Source organism: Cajanus cajan, chromosome 3 (assembly GCF_000230855.2).
Source record: "Cajanus cajan strain Asha chromosome 3, NIPB_CcT2T_4, whole genome shotgun sequence".
NCBI classification, from domain to species: domain Eukaryota; kingdom Viridiplantae; phylum Streptophyta; class Magnoliopsida; order Fabales; family Fabaceae; genus Cajanus; species Cajanus cajan.
The window spans coordinates 7,876,684-7,895,783 of NC_138519.1; the positions used below are offsets into that span (position 1 = coordinate 7,876,684).

Below are 19,100 nucleotides of genomic sequence, written 5' to 3' on the forward strand. Positions count from 1 at the left end.
TCGCGAATCTGAGTAGTAAGAGATGCATCTTAAGCCCTATAGGTCCACGATACATAGCAAGCAGCTCCATGTATGTGAATATATGTGTTGATATATATACCTATGTAGCCGGAAAATTATCCAATTCATTCATTATTATATGATCAAGCATTAATAATTAAGTCATTAACTGGATTAACTATTTGTCCATATAGGTTGACATGAAGGTCCCCTCCAAAAGGCAGTGATTCTGTTTTGACGGATTTATTTTAATGGGCTGCCAACAATTAACAACTTCATAAGAAAAATTGACTAACTAGGTGATGGTGAATCTACATGTCAATTTAATTTGTCATATAAAAAAAAATAATATCACGTATTTTTTCTCATGTAGGAAATCCAACGTATTAGTGTGGAAGAAATGTTACAAGTGGACATCTATACGAACTCTCTTACTCGAAATCGCTGTTCAGCACTTTGACCAATTGTCACATAAACCTCTCTTAAAAATAGCAAGTCTGGTGCCCAGTCATCTAGACCATTTGGAGTCATAGAAATAATTGTATTGTTAACTTTGACAGACTGAAGCTAAAGTTGGACATAATCTTCATTGTTTGGTCTTGGCTGAAGATCAACAAACAACATTTTGATTTCAATTTTGATCAATGATCAATTAACCATAGAGCATGCATGTTTCTGTCCCAATATAAGATTGGTTGAGTATTAATTGCTACATTTTTGTATAAAGCTGCAGGGTAGCAAGAAGAAGTGGCTGAGATAAGTGTTTGGATAGTAAGTCTTACGTGGTTTTTTCTCACAGTAAAAGTTCTATATCTTAGTTTAGATAAGTATTTTATATATGTAAGATGGAAGGGTAGATCAAAGGAAGAGTTTAGGCTATGACAGATCATGCAGTTCTGCATTAACTCTTGTACCCTTTATCCTCTTAATAAAATTATTTTTTGTCGTAAAAAAAAGTGGTTAAGAATCCAATATGAGCAGACCTTTACTAGGAAGGTGGCTTCGAAATCTCATTGCACTACCTTTTTTATCCAATGACGACTTTCTTTAAAGAAATCTCTTAGTATCCTAAAACCTAATCGAATAGTTGTAATCACTAGTGCAAAAAAGGGTATTTACGTCACCCAATTTACGTCGGAAACAGTAAACACCGACGTTGTAAAAACGTGGTGGCAGTTTCGTAATTAAGTGGAGACTAATTTACGTCGGACCCCCCCTAGTCCGACGTAAATGTGGGAATCATAGTGCGACGTAAATTTACGTCGGACTAGAGGTGGTCCGACGTAAATTTACGTCGGAACCCCTATAGTCCGACGTAAATTTACGTCGGAACAACGAAACCCGACGTAAATTTACGTCGGAACAACGAAACCCGACGTAAAAAATGGCCCTATATTCCCCACCTTCGTCTTTTCCATTCCCGCGCTCACAATTTACAAACAACCCCTCTCATTTTCTCTGAATTTCTGAGTCTCCCACTGCGTTTATTGCTACATTCAACGTATCCAAGTCTCTAAGTGTCTGCACGTTGGTCGTTTGAGGTTAGTTTGTTGTCCCCGTAATTATTTTGTTTTATTTTTGCTATTTGTTCCGCTGGAACGGGCCGTTCTCCTTGCAGAACGGGTTGTTCTGCAAGCAGTATGGGCCGTTCTGCAAAGAGAAGGCCCGTTCTGCTAGAAATTTATTGTTGTAATTTTTTGATCTAGAACGGCCCGTTCTAGTTTCAGTACGGGCCGTTCCAGATGCATTAAAGAAGAGACTTTTTTAGGCATTGACCTTTAGTTTACCATCGATTTTTTAGGGTTGTAGTTTAGGTTAGAAAATTTATGAATAACTGAGTCAATAGTTAATTTGTGTTAATATATAGATAATGAATCGAAGTTGGATGAATGCAAGTCGCATTAGTCAAGAGTACAGAAATGGAGTTGAAGAGTTCTTACAATTTGCAAGAGAAAATGGGAAACCCATCAAAGGGGCATATTATTGTCCATGTGTTCGATGTTTGAATCAGATACGTCAAGAAGTTGGAGAAATACGTGATCACCTGTTTATATATGGTATTGTGAAGAGTTATACAGTATGGACATGGCACGAAGAAATATTAGACATTCCAACAGTGTCAACAACTGAAAATTTTGAAGGGATGGGCGATAACTTAGAAGAGATGATACATGATGTTGGTGAAGAAAATTTTGAAAGAGCACATGTGTATGATACCTTAAAGTCTGATTTTGAGCAACCATTGTACCCAAGATGCAGTATGTTTACAAGATTATCAGCAACTTTAAAATTGTTTAGTTTAAAAGCAAGAAATGGCTGGACTGATAAAAGTTTCACAGAATTGTTGGAGTTATTGAAGGAGATGCTTCCAGAAGATAACACGTTACCTAATCGCAACTATGAGGCAAAAAAGATATTATGTCCAATGGGTTTGGAGTATAAGAAGATACACGCGTGCCCTAATGATTGCATATCGTATACAAATGATTTTGCTACACTGAAAGTGTGTCCCACATGTGGATTGTCGCGGTTCAAAAAGAAAACTGATGGAAGTAATGGTGAGGAAGAAATAGAGGGTCCCCCTACTAAGGTCTTATGGTATTTGCCAATAATACCTAGGTTTAAAAGATTGTTTGCCATTAAAGAGGATGCAAAAAACCTCACATGGCATGAAAATGGTAGAAAATGTGACAACTTTCTTCGACATCCAGCTGATTCTCCGCAATGGAAGAGGATTGATGAAACATTTCCAGAATTTGGTGCAGTCAAGAAACTTGAGAATTGGTTTAGCTACAGATGGCATGAATCCTTATGGGAACTTAAGTAGTAAACACAGTTCATGGCCAGTTTTGTTGGTCATTTATAATTTGCCTCCTTGGCTATGCATGAAGAGAAAATATATTATGTTGTCTATGATGATATCAGGTCCCCGACAACCAGGAAATGACATAGATGTGTATCTTAGTCCATTGATTGATGACTTGAAAATGTTATGGGACACAGGAGTGGAGGTGTTTGATGCATATCGTGAAGAAAAATTTACTATGCGTGCAATGTTATTTTGCACAATAAATGATTTTCCAGCATATGGTAACTTGAGTGGGTATAGTGTGAAGGGTCATTATGCATGTCCTATATGTGAAGAAAACACAAGTTATACCCAATTGAAACATGGGCAAAAGACTGCGTACACTAGGCATCGTAAGTTTCTTGTTCGTAGTCATCCATACCGTAGATTGAAGAAAGCATTCAATGGAAGTCAAGAGGATGAAATTGCCTCCACACCGCGCAATGGTGAAGAAGTATATCAACGGGTGAAGAACATTAACATTGTATTCGGAAAGACGCAAAAGAAGTCAACTGAGAGAAATATCTGGAAGAAACGATCAATATTCTTTAATCTTCCTTACTGGTGCAAGTTAGATGTTAGACACTGCATAGATGTGATGCATGTGGAGAAAAATGTTTGTGATAGTGTAATTGGGACATTGCTAAACATCAAAGGAAAGACTAAAGATGGAGTGAAAGCACGACAAGATTTGGTGGACATGGGTATACGTTCTGAGTTGCATCCTCAGTCTATTGGAAGACGCACTTACTTGCCTCCAGCTTGTCATACTCTATCAAAGAAAGAAAAAAAAAGCTTTTGTGAGTGCTTAAGCAGTGTGAAAGTTCCACAAGGGTACTCCTCAAATGTGAAGAGTCTGATGTCTATGCAAGATTTGAAGTTGATTGGTTTAAAGTCTCACGATTGTCATGTGTTAATGCAACAACTTTTGCCTGTGGCTATTCGTAACATTTTACCATCTTCTATTAGAGTTGCTATTACTCGATTGTGTTTATTCTTCAATGCCATTTGCAACAAAGTAATTGACCCTGTAAAGTTAGATGAGTTAGAAAATGAAGCAATCACAATCTTGTGTCAATTGGAAATGTATTTTCCACCTTCATTTTTTGATATCATGGTGCATTTGATAGTTCATTTGGTTAGGGAGATTCGATTGTGTGGCCCGGTTTATCTTTGATGGATGTATCCTGTTGAGAGATACATGAAGATCTTAAAAGGATATGTCAAGAATCAATACCGCCCAGAAGCCTCTATTGTGGAGAGGTACATTGCAGAAGAAGCCATTGAGTTTTGTTCAGGGTATATGTCAAAATCAGAACCAATAGGAATTCCCAAGACTCGACATGATGGGAAACAATTTGGTAAGGGTACTCGAAGTTTAAAGATTAGAACTGTGAGTCGAACAGAAGTTGACCAAGCCCATTTGTACATATTGAACAACACTGATGAAGTAATTCCTTACATATCTGAACACATAGATGAAATGAAGATAGCACACCCCCGGATGAATGAGAAATGGGTATTGAATGAACATAACAAGAGTTTCTTAGCTTGGTTTAAGAAAAAGGTTTATGGTGAGGTTAATGCTTCTGATACACTTTTGAGACTCGTGCGTGGGCCTAACAACGATGTCATTACATTTGGTGGGTATGACATTAACAAATATTGTTTCTATACAAAGACAGAAGATGACAAAAGTAGAGTACAAAATAGTGGGGTTACAATTCAGGCTGAGACTGTGCACTTTGCTAGTTCAAAAGATAAAAATCCCATTACAGCATCCATGAGTTATTTCGGAGTCATAGAAGACATATGGGAAATTGATTATGTTACGTTTAGAGTGCCTGTGTTCAAGTGCAAATGGGTTGATGGTAATACGGGTGTGCGGACAGATGATTTAGGATTTACTTTGGTTGATTTGAATAAGGTCGGCTATAAGGATGAACCTTTTATTATGGCATATCAAGCAAGACAGGTTTTTTATGTCAGGGATCCATGTAATGAGAAATGGTCAGTGGTTCTCGAAGGAAGAACCATGCATGGAACTCACGAAGATGAGTCTCTAGATATGCATGAGACACCGTCTTTTTCAAGCAGATCATTTGGTCCTATTGCGGACAATGAAGTGGACGAAATACATGCTATTCGAAGTGATCATGATGAAGGAATATGGGAAAACATTCCAACCTAATAGGTTTCTGTTTATGTATTATTTATTTTTTTATTAGTTATTTTGTTGCTATATTATTATTATTATCTTTTTTACTTTATTTGTCTATTCAGTTAATTCATTGTTTTAATAATGACAGTTTAATTTTTTCAGGATTATGGAGGATTCTGGGTCTGGCAGTGGAAGGAGGGAAGGTAGATCTGTCACCCGATTGTCTGGGTTGACAGTTGGGCGCATTGCCAAGGAGAGGACACCAGTTGAGGTGGATCCTCGTTCTGGAAAGGCATCAGGCCCAAATGCTGCCAAGTTTAAGAGCTATTTGGGAGTCCTAGCTCGACGACATGTTTCTATTATCATTCCATCATGGGATGACGTTCAGGAGGTTGACAAGAACCTCATGTGGCAGGATATTCAGGTATATACTTTCACATCCTTTCAATATTATATAACTAAAATACATTATTTATTATTTGTTGTTATTTTCATAGCAAAATTTTGACATTCCCAACACTGAGGGCATGAGGAGGAAGATGTTATCTGCCCTTGCCACCAGGTGGAGAGACTTCAAGACTTTCTTGACACGGGAGTATGTATTTGGAGAGCGCCAAAATGAGACTCCCTGTCTAAAGTACCAGATCACTGATGAGGAGTGGATGCAATTTTGTGTCACTCGATTGGACCCTTCGTGGCAGGTTAGTTATTGATAACTTTTACATTGACACAAATACTTAAGGTACATTTTAATTTATCTCATTTTCTTTTTTGTATTATTGCAGGCTAAAAGAATAGCTGCCCAAGAACGACAGGCCAAGAATGATGCACCCCATCTATTGTCAAGAGGGGGATATGAAAGAAAAAAAAAGCAAATGAAGAAGGCTAAGGCACAGGCAGCAGGGGTTGAGGATGCTGACCGTGTAGAGTCACCTCCCCGCCATGAGATGTGGATAGCAGCCCGGACAAAACCAGATGGGCAAATGACTTCTGAGTCTGCAAGAGTCGTTGCTAGTAAAATAGTAAGTAAAAATATACAAACTAAGACTCTTTATTTCAACTCATTTAATTCATAAGAATTTTTAATCTTCCTTATTGTTGCAGGAGGGTTTAGTTGAGTAGAGCACCTAGGGCTCATTTGTTTCTGATGGTCGGAATGATATCCTCACAACGGCCATAGGAAAGCCAGAGCACGGAGGTCGTGTGCGTGGTGTTGGTGGTTCTTGGAGCCACCGAGATTTCTTTGGTGGCCGATCATCGAGGAGCACTGTCAACTCTTGCAGTCAAGAGGTTATACAGGAATTGGAGCAGAGATTGAAGATGGAGTTTGAAGAGAAACTGAAGAATATTGGAAAACAGTTTGAACAGAAGTTTGAACTTTTGGCTCGTTCTCAGCAACAGACTGCAGTTGCTCATGATGGTGTTCGAGTCAGCACTAAAGGGAGTTGTGCTGCTCCAGATCCCTCACCGGATCAGACTCACACTGATGTACCAAACCAGTGTGAGTTATATGTTGAGGATGACCCCCCACGGTTAGTGGCTATTGGCCGAGTATTTGAGGGTGGCTCAACCATCCATGGTGTCCATCTACAGCCAGACTGAACACGGGTTGTGGTTGACCAAGTTCAAGATGCTGCTGCTCCAGTGCCTTTGCCCAATACAGAGGTTCAACTAGTGGGGCAGGCAACCGGCACATTCTTAGCTTGGCCAAAACGTTTGGTCATGCCGCTTTCAGCACGGGCAAAGGTAATTATATTATTGCTCTTTTAGATTCTTATAATTCTATTATTGTTTAACTAATTTTGATTATTTCTTTAGGATTTTATCAATCGTGGTAAGGAGGTCATGAAAGAACCTCATGTTCATGATGCCAATATCGCAGAAGCTGAGGATGATCCCATATCTAAGCTTCTAATCAAATTACCACGAATAAAGAAGCATCAAATTCAATTGCAGTGGGACATTAGAGTTTTTGGAGTTGATAGCTCTGATGTTCCGCTATACATATCTCTGCCTGATGCATTAGAGATTGTTGGGGGAAACTGCATGTTAAATATATCTGTCATACAGTTGTGGGCCATGTAAGTCATATTTTCTTTTATGAGTCTAAATTTACAATAATTACATTTAACTTATAATAATTATTTGTGTTAGGTACATGAACAAATTGAGTGTGGAGCAAGCACAAGCAGGAGTATATGGATTTATTGAGCCTCAATCCATCCAAAAATCAGGAAACACTCAGGTCCAGATCCAACAATATATGCAAACATGGATGAGTGACTCAAGAAGACATATATACATGGCTTCATACATTGACGGGTTAGTTTTTTAATTGGTTTTTTAATCATGGTAATTTTTTAACTGATTTGTTTGTCATACAATGTAGGTCCCATTGGCAGTTAATGGTAATCATTCCTAAGGAATATACCGTGGTGTGGTTTTGTTCACTTCATCGAAAACCAAGCCATGAAATTAAAAGCCAATTACATGGGTAACTAAAATTTTTTCATTATATTTTAAAACTAATTATATATATTGGCTAACATTTGTTTTTATTTCAATTAATTAGAATCGTGTCTGGAGCTAATATATTAAGTGGAAGAGCCAGATCATCAAAGTCATTGCATTTCATATACCCTAAGGTTAGCAAATAAATTCATACAATCAATAATATTTAAATTTATTGACTTTGGAATTAATAGTTATTTGTTTCTCATTTTAGTGTAATAAGCAACAAGACTCGTTTGAATGTGGCTATTACATCATGTATTGGATGAAAGCCATAGTTTCTGCGGATATTATTGATTCTTGGGCGCAGGTAATTCATATCAAAATTTATTTAACTATATTTACCTTTAGAATAATTAACATTGCATATTAATGACACTTAAATTACCCTTTCAGGTCTTTCAAGATCCATCTCCATTGCCCGAAGATGAGTTGCTCAAGATAAGAGAACAATGGACAAATTTTTTTCTAAGTTTAGTTAGTTAGATATTATGTTTATAGTTTGATAGTTAGTTAGATATTATGTTTATAGTTTGATAGTTAGTTAGTTTAGTTAGTTAGATAGCATTGACAAACATGTTTTATAGCTTTTTTAGGATAATAGGATTTACATTGTCATAATTTATGTTTTTTAAGATTTATATATTATTTTCTTTTTGTCATTAAATTTTGAAAAACAATTTGAATTTCTATTCTGGACTGCCTGGTTTAGAGTTGGTATTCTGGATTATATTTATATGCAGGTGTTGGGTATATCAATTTACAAACGTTTTTAAAAAAAAAAACTCCCACAATTTACGTCGGACATGGCTTTGTCCGACGTAAATTTACGTCGGTCCACGCAATGACCGACGTAAATTTACGTCGGACAAAGCCATCTCCGACGTAAAATTGTGGCATGATTTTGCCCCATTTTACGTCGGTTTGGAGAAAACCCCGACGTAAATTTACGACTCCCGTATTAACGTCGGACCCTTTTCCGACGTAAAAGGGTCAAAATACACGACGTAAAAGACCCTTTCTGTACTAGTGAATTGAGTAGAATTACTTGCAAATCAGGTTTTCATTGTAATTCTAGGGTTGATTTTTGTTAATAATCTCAACATGTCATTAACACCTTTCTAATCATGTATTTTCTTTTTCTAATTAGCTACACTAGTGGAGGAAAACACTTTTGACAATAGAATATTACATTAGTTGTAAAGTAATCGATATAGAAAAAAGGGTAGAATTTTTTAGACGTGACTCAAAGAAAGTTAAGTTCTAATATATCTTATGTTTTAATATATGCTAATTAAGTTTTAACAAACCAAAGAAAATAAAAAACCAATTGAAACTATATGAAAATATGGAAATTAGACAAAGATTCACTGAGCAACTAAAAATTAAGGTAACATTGTACATTTAAAAAAAAAAAAAACAAGAATAAAACTATTGTGTACAAACTTAAAACTAGACTAAACTAGATGTAATTTCATTAGTTGCTAGGATTCAAAGAAGCACCAAGAAAATATTTCTATAATACTTCAATATTATTCATCTACAAAAATAATGTTCTTATATAATTATAAAGGAGGCTTTCCATAACAAACAAACTAATTGATTAAAGAGACTAACTAACTAACAAGGGCTAGACTTCACTAGTTGTTTACAACAAACTATCATAATAGAAAAATGAGCAAGCAATCACTCCCTTAAACTATTTCTTAGTCAAAACATAAGCAACTAGTTTATCTAAGGGAATTTCACACAGTCCCAACTGTTCCCAAAGCTTAAAAAAATGTAACTTTAGTGGCTTTGTCAATAGGTCTACAATTTGTTCTTTAATTCCATAATGAATCATCTCTATATAGTCATTTATAGAAAGATTTCTCATAAAATGAAAACACACATCAATATGCTTACTTTTCCATCCATAATCAGATTCTTCGAAAGTTTAATAGCTGAGCTATTATTACACATCAAAGCAGTGCAACCTTCTTAATTATGTCCTAGCTCTTTCAACATTCTCCTTATCAACACAACTTGACACAACAAGTTGTAATTGCCACAAATTCTGCTTCTGTGGTGGATAAGGTCACAATTGGTTTTTTCTTGGATGATCAAGCTACTACTCCATTACTTTGTAGGAACACATAACTAGAGCTTCTTTTCCTATCTTCCAAGTCACTTGCGTAATCATTGTCTATGTGTGCAAATAAAAACTCTTCATTTTCCCCTTTCTCATAGAAGATGTCTAAGCTCACAATCTCTTGTAGACTCTTTACATCTTGCATATGCACTTAAGTGAGTTGGCTCATAAAATGATTGATCAAAACTAACAAAGAACATCATGTTAGGCCTAGTTATTTTAATGTACATGAGGCCTCCCACCATGTCAAAAATTTCTAATATAATATTAAATATTTTTGACAGATCAAATTTTCAACGGAATATTAACCATTTTCGACGAATATTCCATCAAAAATTTATTGTTAGAAGTCATGAAATTTTTGACAAATCATTATCCGTGAGTAACATTCCATTGGAAAATTTTGACTTAAGTATCTATCAAAAAAATTTGTCAAAAATGATTACTTTTTCGACAAATATAAAACTGTCGAAAATATTCTGTTGGTAATATAACTTTTCTTACAATTTTTTTTCCATCAGTAAAATCCATTGAAAATATAAATTTTTTGACAGATTTGCATTCGTTGGAAATTATCCGTCGGTAATATAACTTTTCCTATGAATTTCTTTTTTCCGTCGAAAATATAAATTTTTCAACAGATTTGTATCTGTAAAAAATTATCCGTCGATAATATAAATTTTTATACGAAATCTTTTTCCGTCCATAAAATTCATTAGAAATATAAATTTTTTGAAAGACTCATATTCGTCAGAAATTATCCGTCAATAATTTACATTTTTTTTTGAGTGATTGCAAGTAATGAAGAAGGAAGGCCTTTAACTATTCCTTTACTTTATAGATTTCTTATCCCTTTGTGACTAAGATGTGCATATCCGTAATGCCATAAATAGGAAAGACCCTAACACTACTAGAAAAAGACTCTTCAATGTCACCAATTCTATATCGATTTTAGTAAAAGCAATGGAGAAACAAAATGCAGTGACATTTTTGTAATTATTTGTAAAATGTAAAGCATATATTTACATCAATTTTAAGGGCAAAAAATGAAAATATTGAGTGTTCTACATCGATTTACTAAGGGGGCCAATGAAGTATTGAAAACGTGATGATAATTTTGTAGATAAGTGTAAAATGTAAATATATCTACATTGGTTCGCTCTATGACTGATGTAGTATTGAAAAGCTTTGGCCTACCCATGCGCACCACCTCTAAAGAAAGCTTCCCTCCAAAGAAAGTATCATCGTTCTCCAAAGAAAGCATGTTCAAGTGTGTACTCTTCTCAAACCCTAAAAAGCATCATCATCCAAAGCCTTAATAGTAAGCACCCAAACATCTTTGTTTTCTTTAATATTCTCAGTTTCTTTTTCACTTTTAAACTCAAAATACTAATCTTTGATTAGCATCATCTTTCCCCAAAGAAAGCACGTCCAAGTGCATTCTCTTCTTGGACCATAAAAGCATCATCATCTAAAGCCCTAATCGTAAGCACCCAAACATCTTTGTTTTATTTAATATTCTTAGTTTCTCTTCTACTTTTTAACTTCAAAATATAGTAATCTTTGATTATGTGAGAACTTCTAAAACATTGTTGTTTTCTTTTGGATTCTTACTCTATGTTTTTAAATGTCTAAATCAAGCTTCTACATTGCTTGCAAGCAAACGAAAGAGTTTGCCACCTCAAATTTGTTTGCATTTTGCTTCTAGAATCTCTGATTTATTAAGGAATCGATTGAGAGTTTGTTTCATTTCATTGTCACTGTAACAGTTCAGTGAAGCCAAAGAATTGACTTCTAAATAGGGTTTAATTGGGTAAAAATTTGTATGAATTTTTTTTATTTTTATTTTGCATGCATGTTATCTAATTTAGGAAATATCAATCAATGGGCCATTAATTCATGCATTTTGTATGAAACTTTCATAATGTTCAAGAGAAAGAGATATTGGTCCAAATATTGGAAAATTATTACACTACAAAGGTTCTTTCTTCCATCAAATTGTAAAAGGTTCCATTATGCGGGTATGTTATCCTATTTCTACTTATATTTAGATTGGTATATGTATGTGTTGTTGTGGTTGAACATGGCTAACCAAAATAAATTGCAGGATATATAAAAACAGGTAAATATTAGTCTAATGGTAAGATATTATGAAAAGTAATCAAAGTTGAGAGGCAGGTATATCATATTACATGTCCTGTACGTTCTCAAGCTCTTGTAGGAGCTCTAATGCCAAAATGTTACGATCCAAAGAAAAGCAAAGCAAAAATTATTATAGTACTTCACTATTATTCATCTTTAGAAATAATGTTCTTATATACTACAAATGAGACTTTTCATAACAAACAAACAAACTAATCAAAGAGTATAACTAATTAACATGTAACAGACTTGACTAATTGTTTACAACAAACGATCATAACAGAAAAATGAGCTAACATTACTAACTAGAAGCCACTATACTAAACTAAATATAATTTCATTACTAAGTCTAACTTAAAACTAAAGAACAAACTAAAAACAAAGTTATTTATCTAACTTAAAACACATCAAAATATACACACTAAACAACCCCTCCAGTAAGATATATGCAACCCAAAATAAATGAAAATCAAGAAAAAACAAAGTAGACAAACAACAACAACCCGTATACCAACCAATCATGGAGAGAACAAACAAAAACGAAGAAGAAAATGCACTTGGAGTGAAGACAAAACATAAAGGGCACAAAAAGGACAAATGTGTCATCGGCGTGAACAAAAACGAAGGGAAGAGTTTGCTGGCACCAAAAAACACACAAAAAAGAAGGGAAAGAGGGCACCAGTGATCGGAGACTCAAAACGGAGTTTGTGAAAGACTTGAGAGAAAGAAAAAATGAAATCAATAAAGTAAAAATAAGATATGGGTCAATATAATAAGGAAATTCTACATCGATTATATTTTAAAAGGTGTAAAATACACCTTTCACATTGGTTCAAGTTTGAACCAATGAAGAAAGTATTATTCTAGATTAGTTAAACAACAACTAATAAAAGATAGCGTTTAGTCAGATCTTAACCCTTAATTAAATATGGTAAAAAAATTAAATAATAAAAAAAATGGCACGAAATTTTGGTGAGATTTTCACCGGAGAAAATTTAAGTAAAAATCTCATTTGATATAACTTATTCTCTCCCTTAATTAATAAAGTATTTGATTCCTAAAAAAATCCGGTATTAATACCACGTAAAAAAGATAACACAACAATTTTCTTTTATTTTTTCTGAAACCATTTTTTAGATTTTCTTTTTATAGTAGAGTTTCCTAAACATGATTGGTGTTAAACTTGAAAGTTGCTGGGAAAAAGAAAGAAGAAAAAAACGTAAATGTTCTTGCGGGAAAAAAAAAAAAAAAAAACTTGTTGTAAACATTAATTCTTAGCATCAAATTATAACAAATTGTTGTATTGGAAAATGTTAAGATCTCTTTTCTATTGCATTCACCAGCAACTACTTGTAAATTAAACTATAGTTGGAACGTCATCAAAATCTTAATGGGCTGATTAACTTATCGTGTTAGGTCCAAAGTGTACTTTGATTTAGCATAAATGACATACGTTAGACAAAAACAAAATGTACATAGCTTTTTATGGGCCATGTTTCAAACTTATGACGCTGAGACCATATATTATTCTACAGTAACAAAATGTACATTATTAACGTAGCCAAATATGCAATGACTTAAGTAAACTTGTTTTTAATCAAGAGATATACAAGATTGTCTCAAAGTGGGATACCTGTATGAAAAAAAAAAAAAAGACTAAAATACTACTCCCTTTATTTTTAATTAAGTGCCGTTTTAGCTTAAATTGAGGTTATCAAACAAGTTAATATTTTTTTAATTATAAATAACTTTATTAATATATATTTTTAAAGATAAAAAAGACTATAAAGATGATTGTAATTAGATCGAATTGAGTTCTCATGCTTTTACTACACTAAACCCTTTTCCCAACCGTTTGGTATACATTTCATATTTTACCCTTTTTAGATGATTTGTTTTTAAAAAAAATTCTCCCAATTAACTGTCATCAAATTTTTCTTCCACGTTTAAAGTTTACAATGATCTTTCTCTCTTTAAATACTACTGGTTATATAACTTCCACTAAAATATATGTAAAAAAGTTAAAGAATATTGGATGGAGTAGGTTATTGGATGAAATAGTACAAATTTTTATAAAATAATTAAAGAATCTAAAAGGTATTATTGAGAGAGAAAAAAATAATATTACCTTAAAAGCTGAAAAGAACAAAATAAAAATAAAAAATAAAAATGTAATACTTCAAAAAAAAAAAAAAAAGAGGAGGTAGTAAATCACTTCATGAAATAAGTGAGACATACATCATTCAATAAAACTAGCATATATTTTATCCACTAAATTATTCAATAATAAATTTTTCGAGGACAGCTTGCAAGAAAATATATTATTAATATCTATCAAATTAATGTCCAAATTGTGCGGTGAAAGATGGAAAGGCCAAGTCGGCTCCAGAAAAACAATCCAGTCCATTAGAATCGTCCACATGTAACTGACTGATCATATATATTTCCAAAAACACAATAGGGTTACCATATTTTAGGGTTTCAGAAATTTTATATTATACTTTTCGTAACTGATTGATCATATAACATAACTATTTTGTTTGCTAATATAAAATTCTCATATTGATGATTGCTCTCATTTGAAATGGTCTTGATGTCAATCTCTTCTGAATCTTCTCTATTTATAAGTTGGTTCTTTTAATGGGAATACATGTAAAAAAAAATGAAAAAAAAAATCTGATGCTTAAATTAGTATCTGATAATAGAGATATCTCTTAATTATAATCCATGTACATTTTTTTAGATAAAATTATTTTTTTTGCGAATATTACGATCTTTATATAGTATAGACTTGTAACCGTATCATATATTCGTTAATAAGATTTTTAGATGATGTGATTTTATTTTACTGATGTGATATACCGATATTATCCAAGATGTAATTTGACTCGAGATGTCGATGTCTTCTATCTTCGATCGAGCTTATCAACTCGACCGGGTTAGTACAATGATAAAAATAGTTTATTTATTATTATGAATAAAAAACTATGAATAAAGTATAGAAGCAATTCAGTACATATGTATCTAGTAGCATAGTGAGATGCCACGTTTCTCCCAAGTGTGGCTAACCCACGTAATCATCTTGAGAAATTGGAATAGTTCCTCAAAGCATGCTGCTAATTAAATTTCTGTTTCATCTTTCAGTCATTGTAATTAAATATGTAAATGGCAATTTCTTTTGGGGTAATGTAAATGACTGAAAATATGCATTATTAATTGGTCTTCAACGACGTCTGAAAACAAGTATACGTTGTTTATGTTAATAATACAAATCACTCTGCATACAAATTTAACCAGCACATCATGTTTATTGCTAGTATATAACTCTGCTGGCAACATTAGATTGTTTCTCAGTCATAACATTTTCTAATCAAAGTGAATGTGATGTTACAAATATTTTAATGTCAATTTAAAGAGATTTATAATACCAATAAATTACATGATCTGAATATTGAGAACAAAAAAAATCACATAAACAATAATTAAAGATCGGAGATGATTAAATTTAGTTCATGTGTATATATATTTTAATTTCTGGTAACAATTGTAATATTTACTAAATTATAATAATTTTTGTGTGAAATTTTAATTATTATTTTTATTTAATTCTCTAAGTTAATTGAATAAATTATTGATAAAAAAATTGAATAAACTATCTTAGTCAATTGGACTATAGATGAAGTGAAATTAAGTTTATCTCAAGAAAACTGAATAAATAGTTGTGCAAATACCATATGTCATGAAGAAACCTATAGGCTCGTCAATAAGATTCTTGAAAAAAACATCTCAATGAACGACTAGAATGATGATGATAGGATTGCATTTTGTGAAGAACAATTAAGACAGAAAAATGATTACAATAAAATAGATAGTGGATGAGACTATTTCTGAGTATCCTTGCCCAGTAGTCTGGTGGTGTAATATAATTATAAGGTCTTTTCAACCTGGTTTATCAATATCTATATATATTAAAAATATTTCAAAATAATGTTGGCCTTCAATGTTAAACTTTCGTTACAGGTTTATAATCAAGGGATTTGTCAACAGTAGCCATTGAGAAATTAATAGTGATGATTCCATATTTGAAATTTTATCATTGCAAGAAATTTAGTTAGGACTGCATGTAGTCAACATCACCAGCAGGCCATATATATTTTATGGCTTAAATTTGTTTAGCACGAATTTTTATTTTTATAGGTTGTTAGCACATTTTTAATAATTTTGTTAATAACACATTTTATTCTGGAAAAAATATATTAAAACTTAATTGATTGCTTGGTATATGGTCGCACCTTATAAATTAAATAATAAAGTTTAAGTTGGCCAAACAGGTGGTCACTTTTCATTGCAAAGCGAATAATATTTGAGTGTACATTTATTAGTTTTGTTTTAAATTAGGAGAGCTGCTATAAATGTGCAAATTGCAATGACGTACTGCATGCACGTATGATTAAGTAATAATATATATAATTCATATTAATTATCCAACATTTTATGATAAAAAAATTATCCAAAATTTTAATAGTGTATTATTGGTTACAGGTCGATGGCATATACCCAATCTTATAGCTTAACTTGTTGCTTTCATCATATATATATATATATATATATATATATATATATATATATATATATATATATATATATTTTATTTTTTTTTTTAAATTTTTTTTTCTTGCGGTAAGTTGTATATTAGAGAGAAGGAATCAGGAATAGACGTTTGTTTTACATTAGAAATCTTGTTTTTAAATAAGCCAGTTCAGTATGTATGTATTTGGAACTTAAGAAATAAAAATAGAACTATTAATTAAATAAAACATACCAATATGTTGTATCTTAAAAATCTAAAATTTATTGTTGTGAAAAAAAATATTAAATTATTTAATGTTTTCCTAAATTGATAAATAAATCTTAAAACATTCATTAATGAAATTCTTTAATACCATGCATGGTATTCGTATAACCACTAAAAAAAAGCTGACTTATAATGACATATATCTTAACAGTGATTTAATATTTATCATTAAAAATTATTTTTATATATATTATAAATATAATATTTATTAGTATATTGTTTAAAAATGTAGGTATATATTATATTGATACACAACCAGTGATGAATCCAGAAATTTTAAGTAGTAGGGATAATATTCATACATAAATTTGTAGTATTAAACGTGTAATTTTATATTTTTTTGAAATATAAATATGCATCAATTTGTTTTCTATGAGATTTCATATTTTAAAAATATTGAACAATTTTCTTATTTTTAACACTTTCAAAAATATCTCTTTCTATATATCCTAGCTATATCAAAAATTTGACCTTTTTTCATTTTAAAAAGTATAATATAAATTTAGATCAATCATTACTTCTTAATTCCTTTACTGACTTGACTTAACTATAATTAATACTCTTATTATCTCATAATAAATATGATTTTAGGTTGTTTTATACACAGGCTAGAAATAAGAAATCTTGTAATTAATTTTCTTTATTATAAACAATGCAATACAATATTCACTTTTTAAAAAATATTATGAAGGATATAAATAAAAAAAATTAGTATTATATTAAAAAGTTAACATGACACTTATTTCAAGATTTTTTTTTTCAAACATGATTTTTATTACGAGACAGAGTATTATATATACTGTGAAGAAATACTTTTAAAACTTAATATATATCGACTTTGACTTTTTTAACAAAATAAAAGTATAGAAAAGAGTGGGAGCCCTTAGTTTTTAACATGACAAGTGTGAGTAGATTATTATAAATTTATAATGAGTTTAAATATGTTTTTAATATCTCAAATTTAAGGTAAATTTATTTTTAGTCTCTCAAATTGAAAATTAGTCTTTTTAATCCTTGTAATTTTAACAAAATCTTGTATTAATTTTTATACTCAAATTTTGTTAGGAAATTTATCAAATATTTCCGCCTAAAACCCATGTCTTTTATCAATCAAATATCACATTAAATCTAGTTGAAACTATATTACTTTCTTAATTTGTCACTTTTATATGTTATTGATGACTTGAGAGACTAAAATAAGATTTTTAAAAATTATATGAAATAAAAATAAAAATTTTAAAGTAAGAAAATTAAAATATATTTAAATTTTGATTATATATATATATATATATAAACTAATTAAATATAAAAAAAATGTTAGTAAGGACAAATGGCCCCACTTTGAACCATGTGAATCCGTCAATGCATACAATATATATTATTGAATCTCATTTAAATTAGCATAAAAATTATGTTTTTATATATATCAAATATATTTATACTTATATATATTATATCTATAATGATACTTTTGTGTATATTACTGTATGTATGTAATATTATTTGTAGTGAAGTAAAGATTTACCAATTTGCATCACAATAATACAATTGTTTTATAATTAGTAGATATAGAATATAGAAATAAATTATTTTGTCAAAAGTTTTTAGCTTAAATATTTACGTAGCTAGGTTAGACTTATTTATTGATGAAATACTTGCAAATATATAAATAAGTTTAAGATCATTTTCGAATAAGATTTCTTTATAAACACTTACTAGGAGAAGAAATTAAAATTAAATTTAAAATAAGTTTTTTTATTATAACTTAATTTTAATTTTTGAGAGAAACTTATTTATTTTTATTCTTAATTTTTCATTTATAAATTTTTTATAGAAAAGTTTATAAAAACTCAGTTATAATATCTAAATTTGATATGGTTGTTGTAAATACAATAGATAAAAAATTATTGCAGTTTTATAACGAATCTTAATATATTAATTTGATAATATAAAATTGAATGGAAATGAAAAGAAAATACGGTGAATAAAATTTAATTAAATCCATTAATTAGGATATTTTTCCTATCTTTAAAAAAAAATGCCATAATTGTAAGTGTACGTTATACGTTAGTAGCCAACCCTTTATAATCAAGAATATATCCAATATCCATGTTACGAAAACCACAAACAAAATATACTATAGCACATGTGTGAATCATTACAATAAAATAGACTTTTAATGATATTTAATATAATTTTTTTAGTAGTAATTAAAAATTTTACAAAATTTTTTACTAGCATTTTCACATTAGTTATTGTATGCAGTGTCGCTAAAATATTTATCGGCAATTAATTCTTCTGCATGTTGGTAAAGACCCTTATAATATAAGTTTTTGTGACATTATTTTACTGCCATTTAATATTTTTTTGCTATTGTCACTAAAAGTTTAAGAAATGATTCATAATACTCGATGTGAGACTTGTAAGATGGGAGTTGTCCTCTACTTATATA

At 31.0% G+C, this 19,100-nt stretch overlaps 2 protein-coding genes across 3 annotated transcripts; both read left to right on the forward strand.

Moving 5' to 3' along the window:
- Positions 1-3,845: 3,845 nt before the first annotated feature.
- Positions 3,846-6,522, forward strand: LOC145955503 (uncharacterized). 2 transcript variants are annotated; one of them, XM_083070320.1, is made up of 5 exons: positions 3,846-5,042; positions 5,172-5,433; positions 5,507-5,710; positions 5,795-6,031; positions 6,114-6,522. In XM_083070320.1, the coding sequence occupies exons 1-5, from the start codon at positions 4,921-4,923 to the stop codon at positions 6,129-6,131; spliced, it is 843 nt and encodes a 280-aa protein (XP_082926446.1). In that variant the 5' UTR covers positions 3,846-4,920; the 3' UTR covers positions 6,132-6,522. The 2 variants fall into 2 exon arrangements, with proteins under 2 accessions (XP_082926446.1, XP_082926445.1); XM_083070319.1 differs by lacking the exons at positions 5,507-5,710; positions 5,795-6,031; positions 6,114-6,522 and having other exon boundaries at positions 5,172-5,252.
- Positions 6,523-6,664: 142 nt separating this feature from the next.
- LOC145955504 (uncharacterized) lies at positions 6,665-9,646 on the forward strand. Its single transcript, XM_083070321.1, has 4 exons — positions 6,665-7,331; positions 7,399-7,503; positions 7,582-7,654; positions 7,735-9,646. The coding sequence occupies exons 1-4, from the start codon at positions 7,168-7,170 to the stop codon at positions 7,891-7,893; spliced, it is 501 nt and encodes a 166-aa protein (XP_082926447.1). The 5' UTR covers positions 6,665-7,167; the 3' UTR covers positions 7,894-9,646.
- Positions 9,647-19,100: the final 9,454 nt, after the last annotated feature.

What these genes read in the sequence shown, in the direction of transcription:
- LOC145955503 (XM_083070319.1), top strand. Translation starts at nt 4,029, where the DNA reads ATGTATCCTGTTGAGAGATACATGAAGATCTTAAAAGGATATGTCAAG.
- LOC145955504 (XM_083070321.1), top strand. Translation starts at nt 7,168, where the DNA reads ATGAACAAATTGAGTGTGGAGCAAGCACAAGCAGGAGTATATGGATTT. An exon ending in ATGGCTTCATACATTGACGG is followed by an intron (nt 7,332 to 7,398) that starts GTTAGTTTTTTA and finishes CATACAATGTAG; the next exon opens with GTCCCATTGGCAGTTAATGG. An exon ending in TGCATTTCATATACCCTAAG is followed by an intron (nt 7,655 to 7,734) that starts GTTAGCAAATAA and finishes TTCTCATTTTAG; the next exon opens with TGTAATAAGCAACAAGACTC.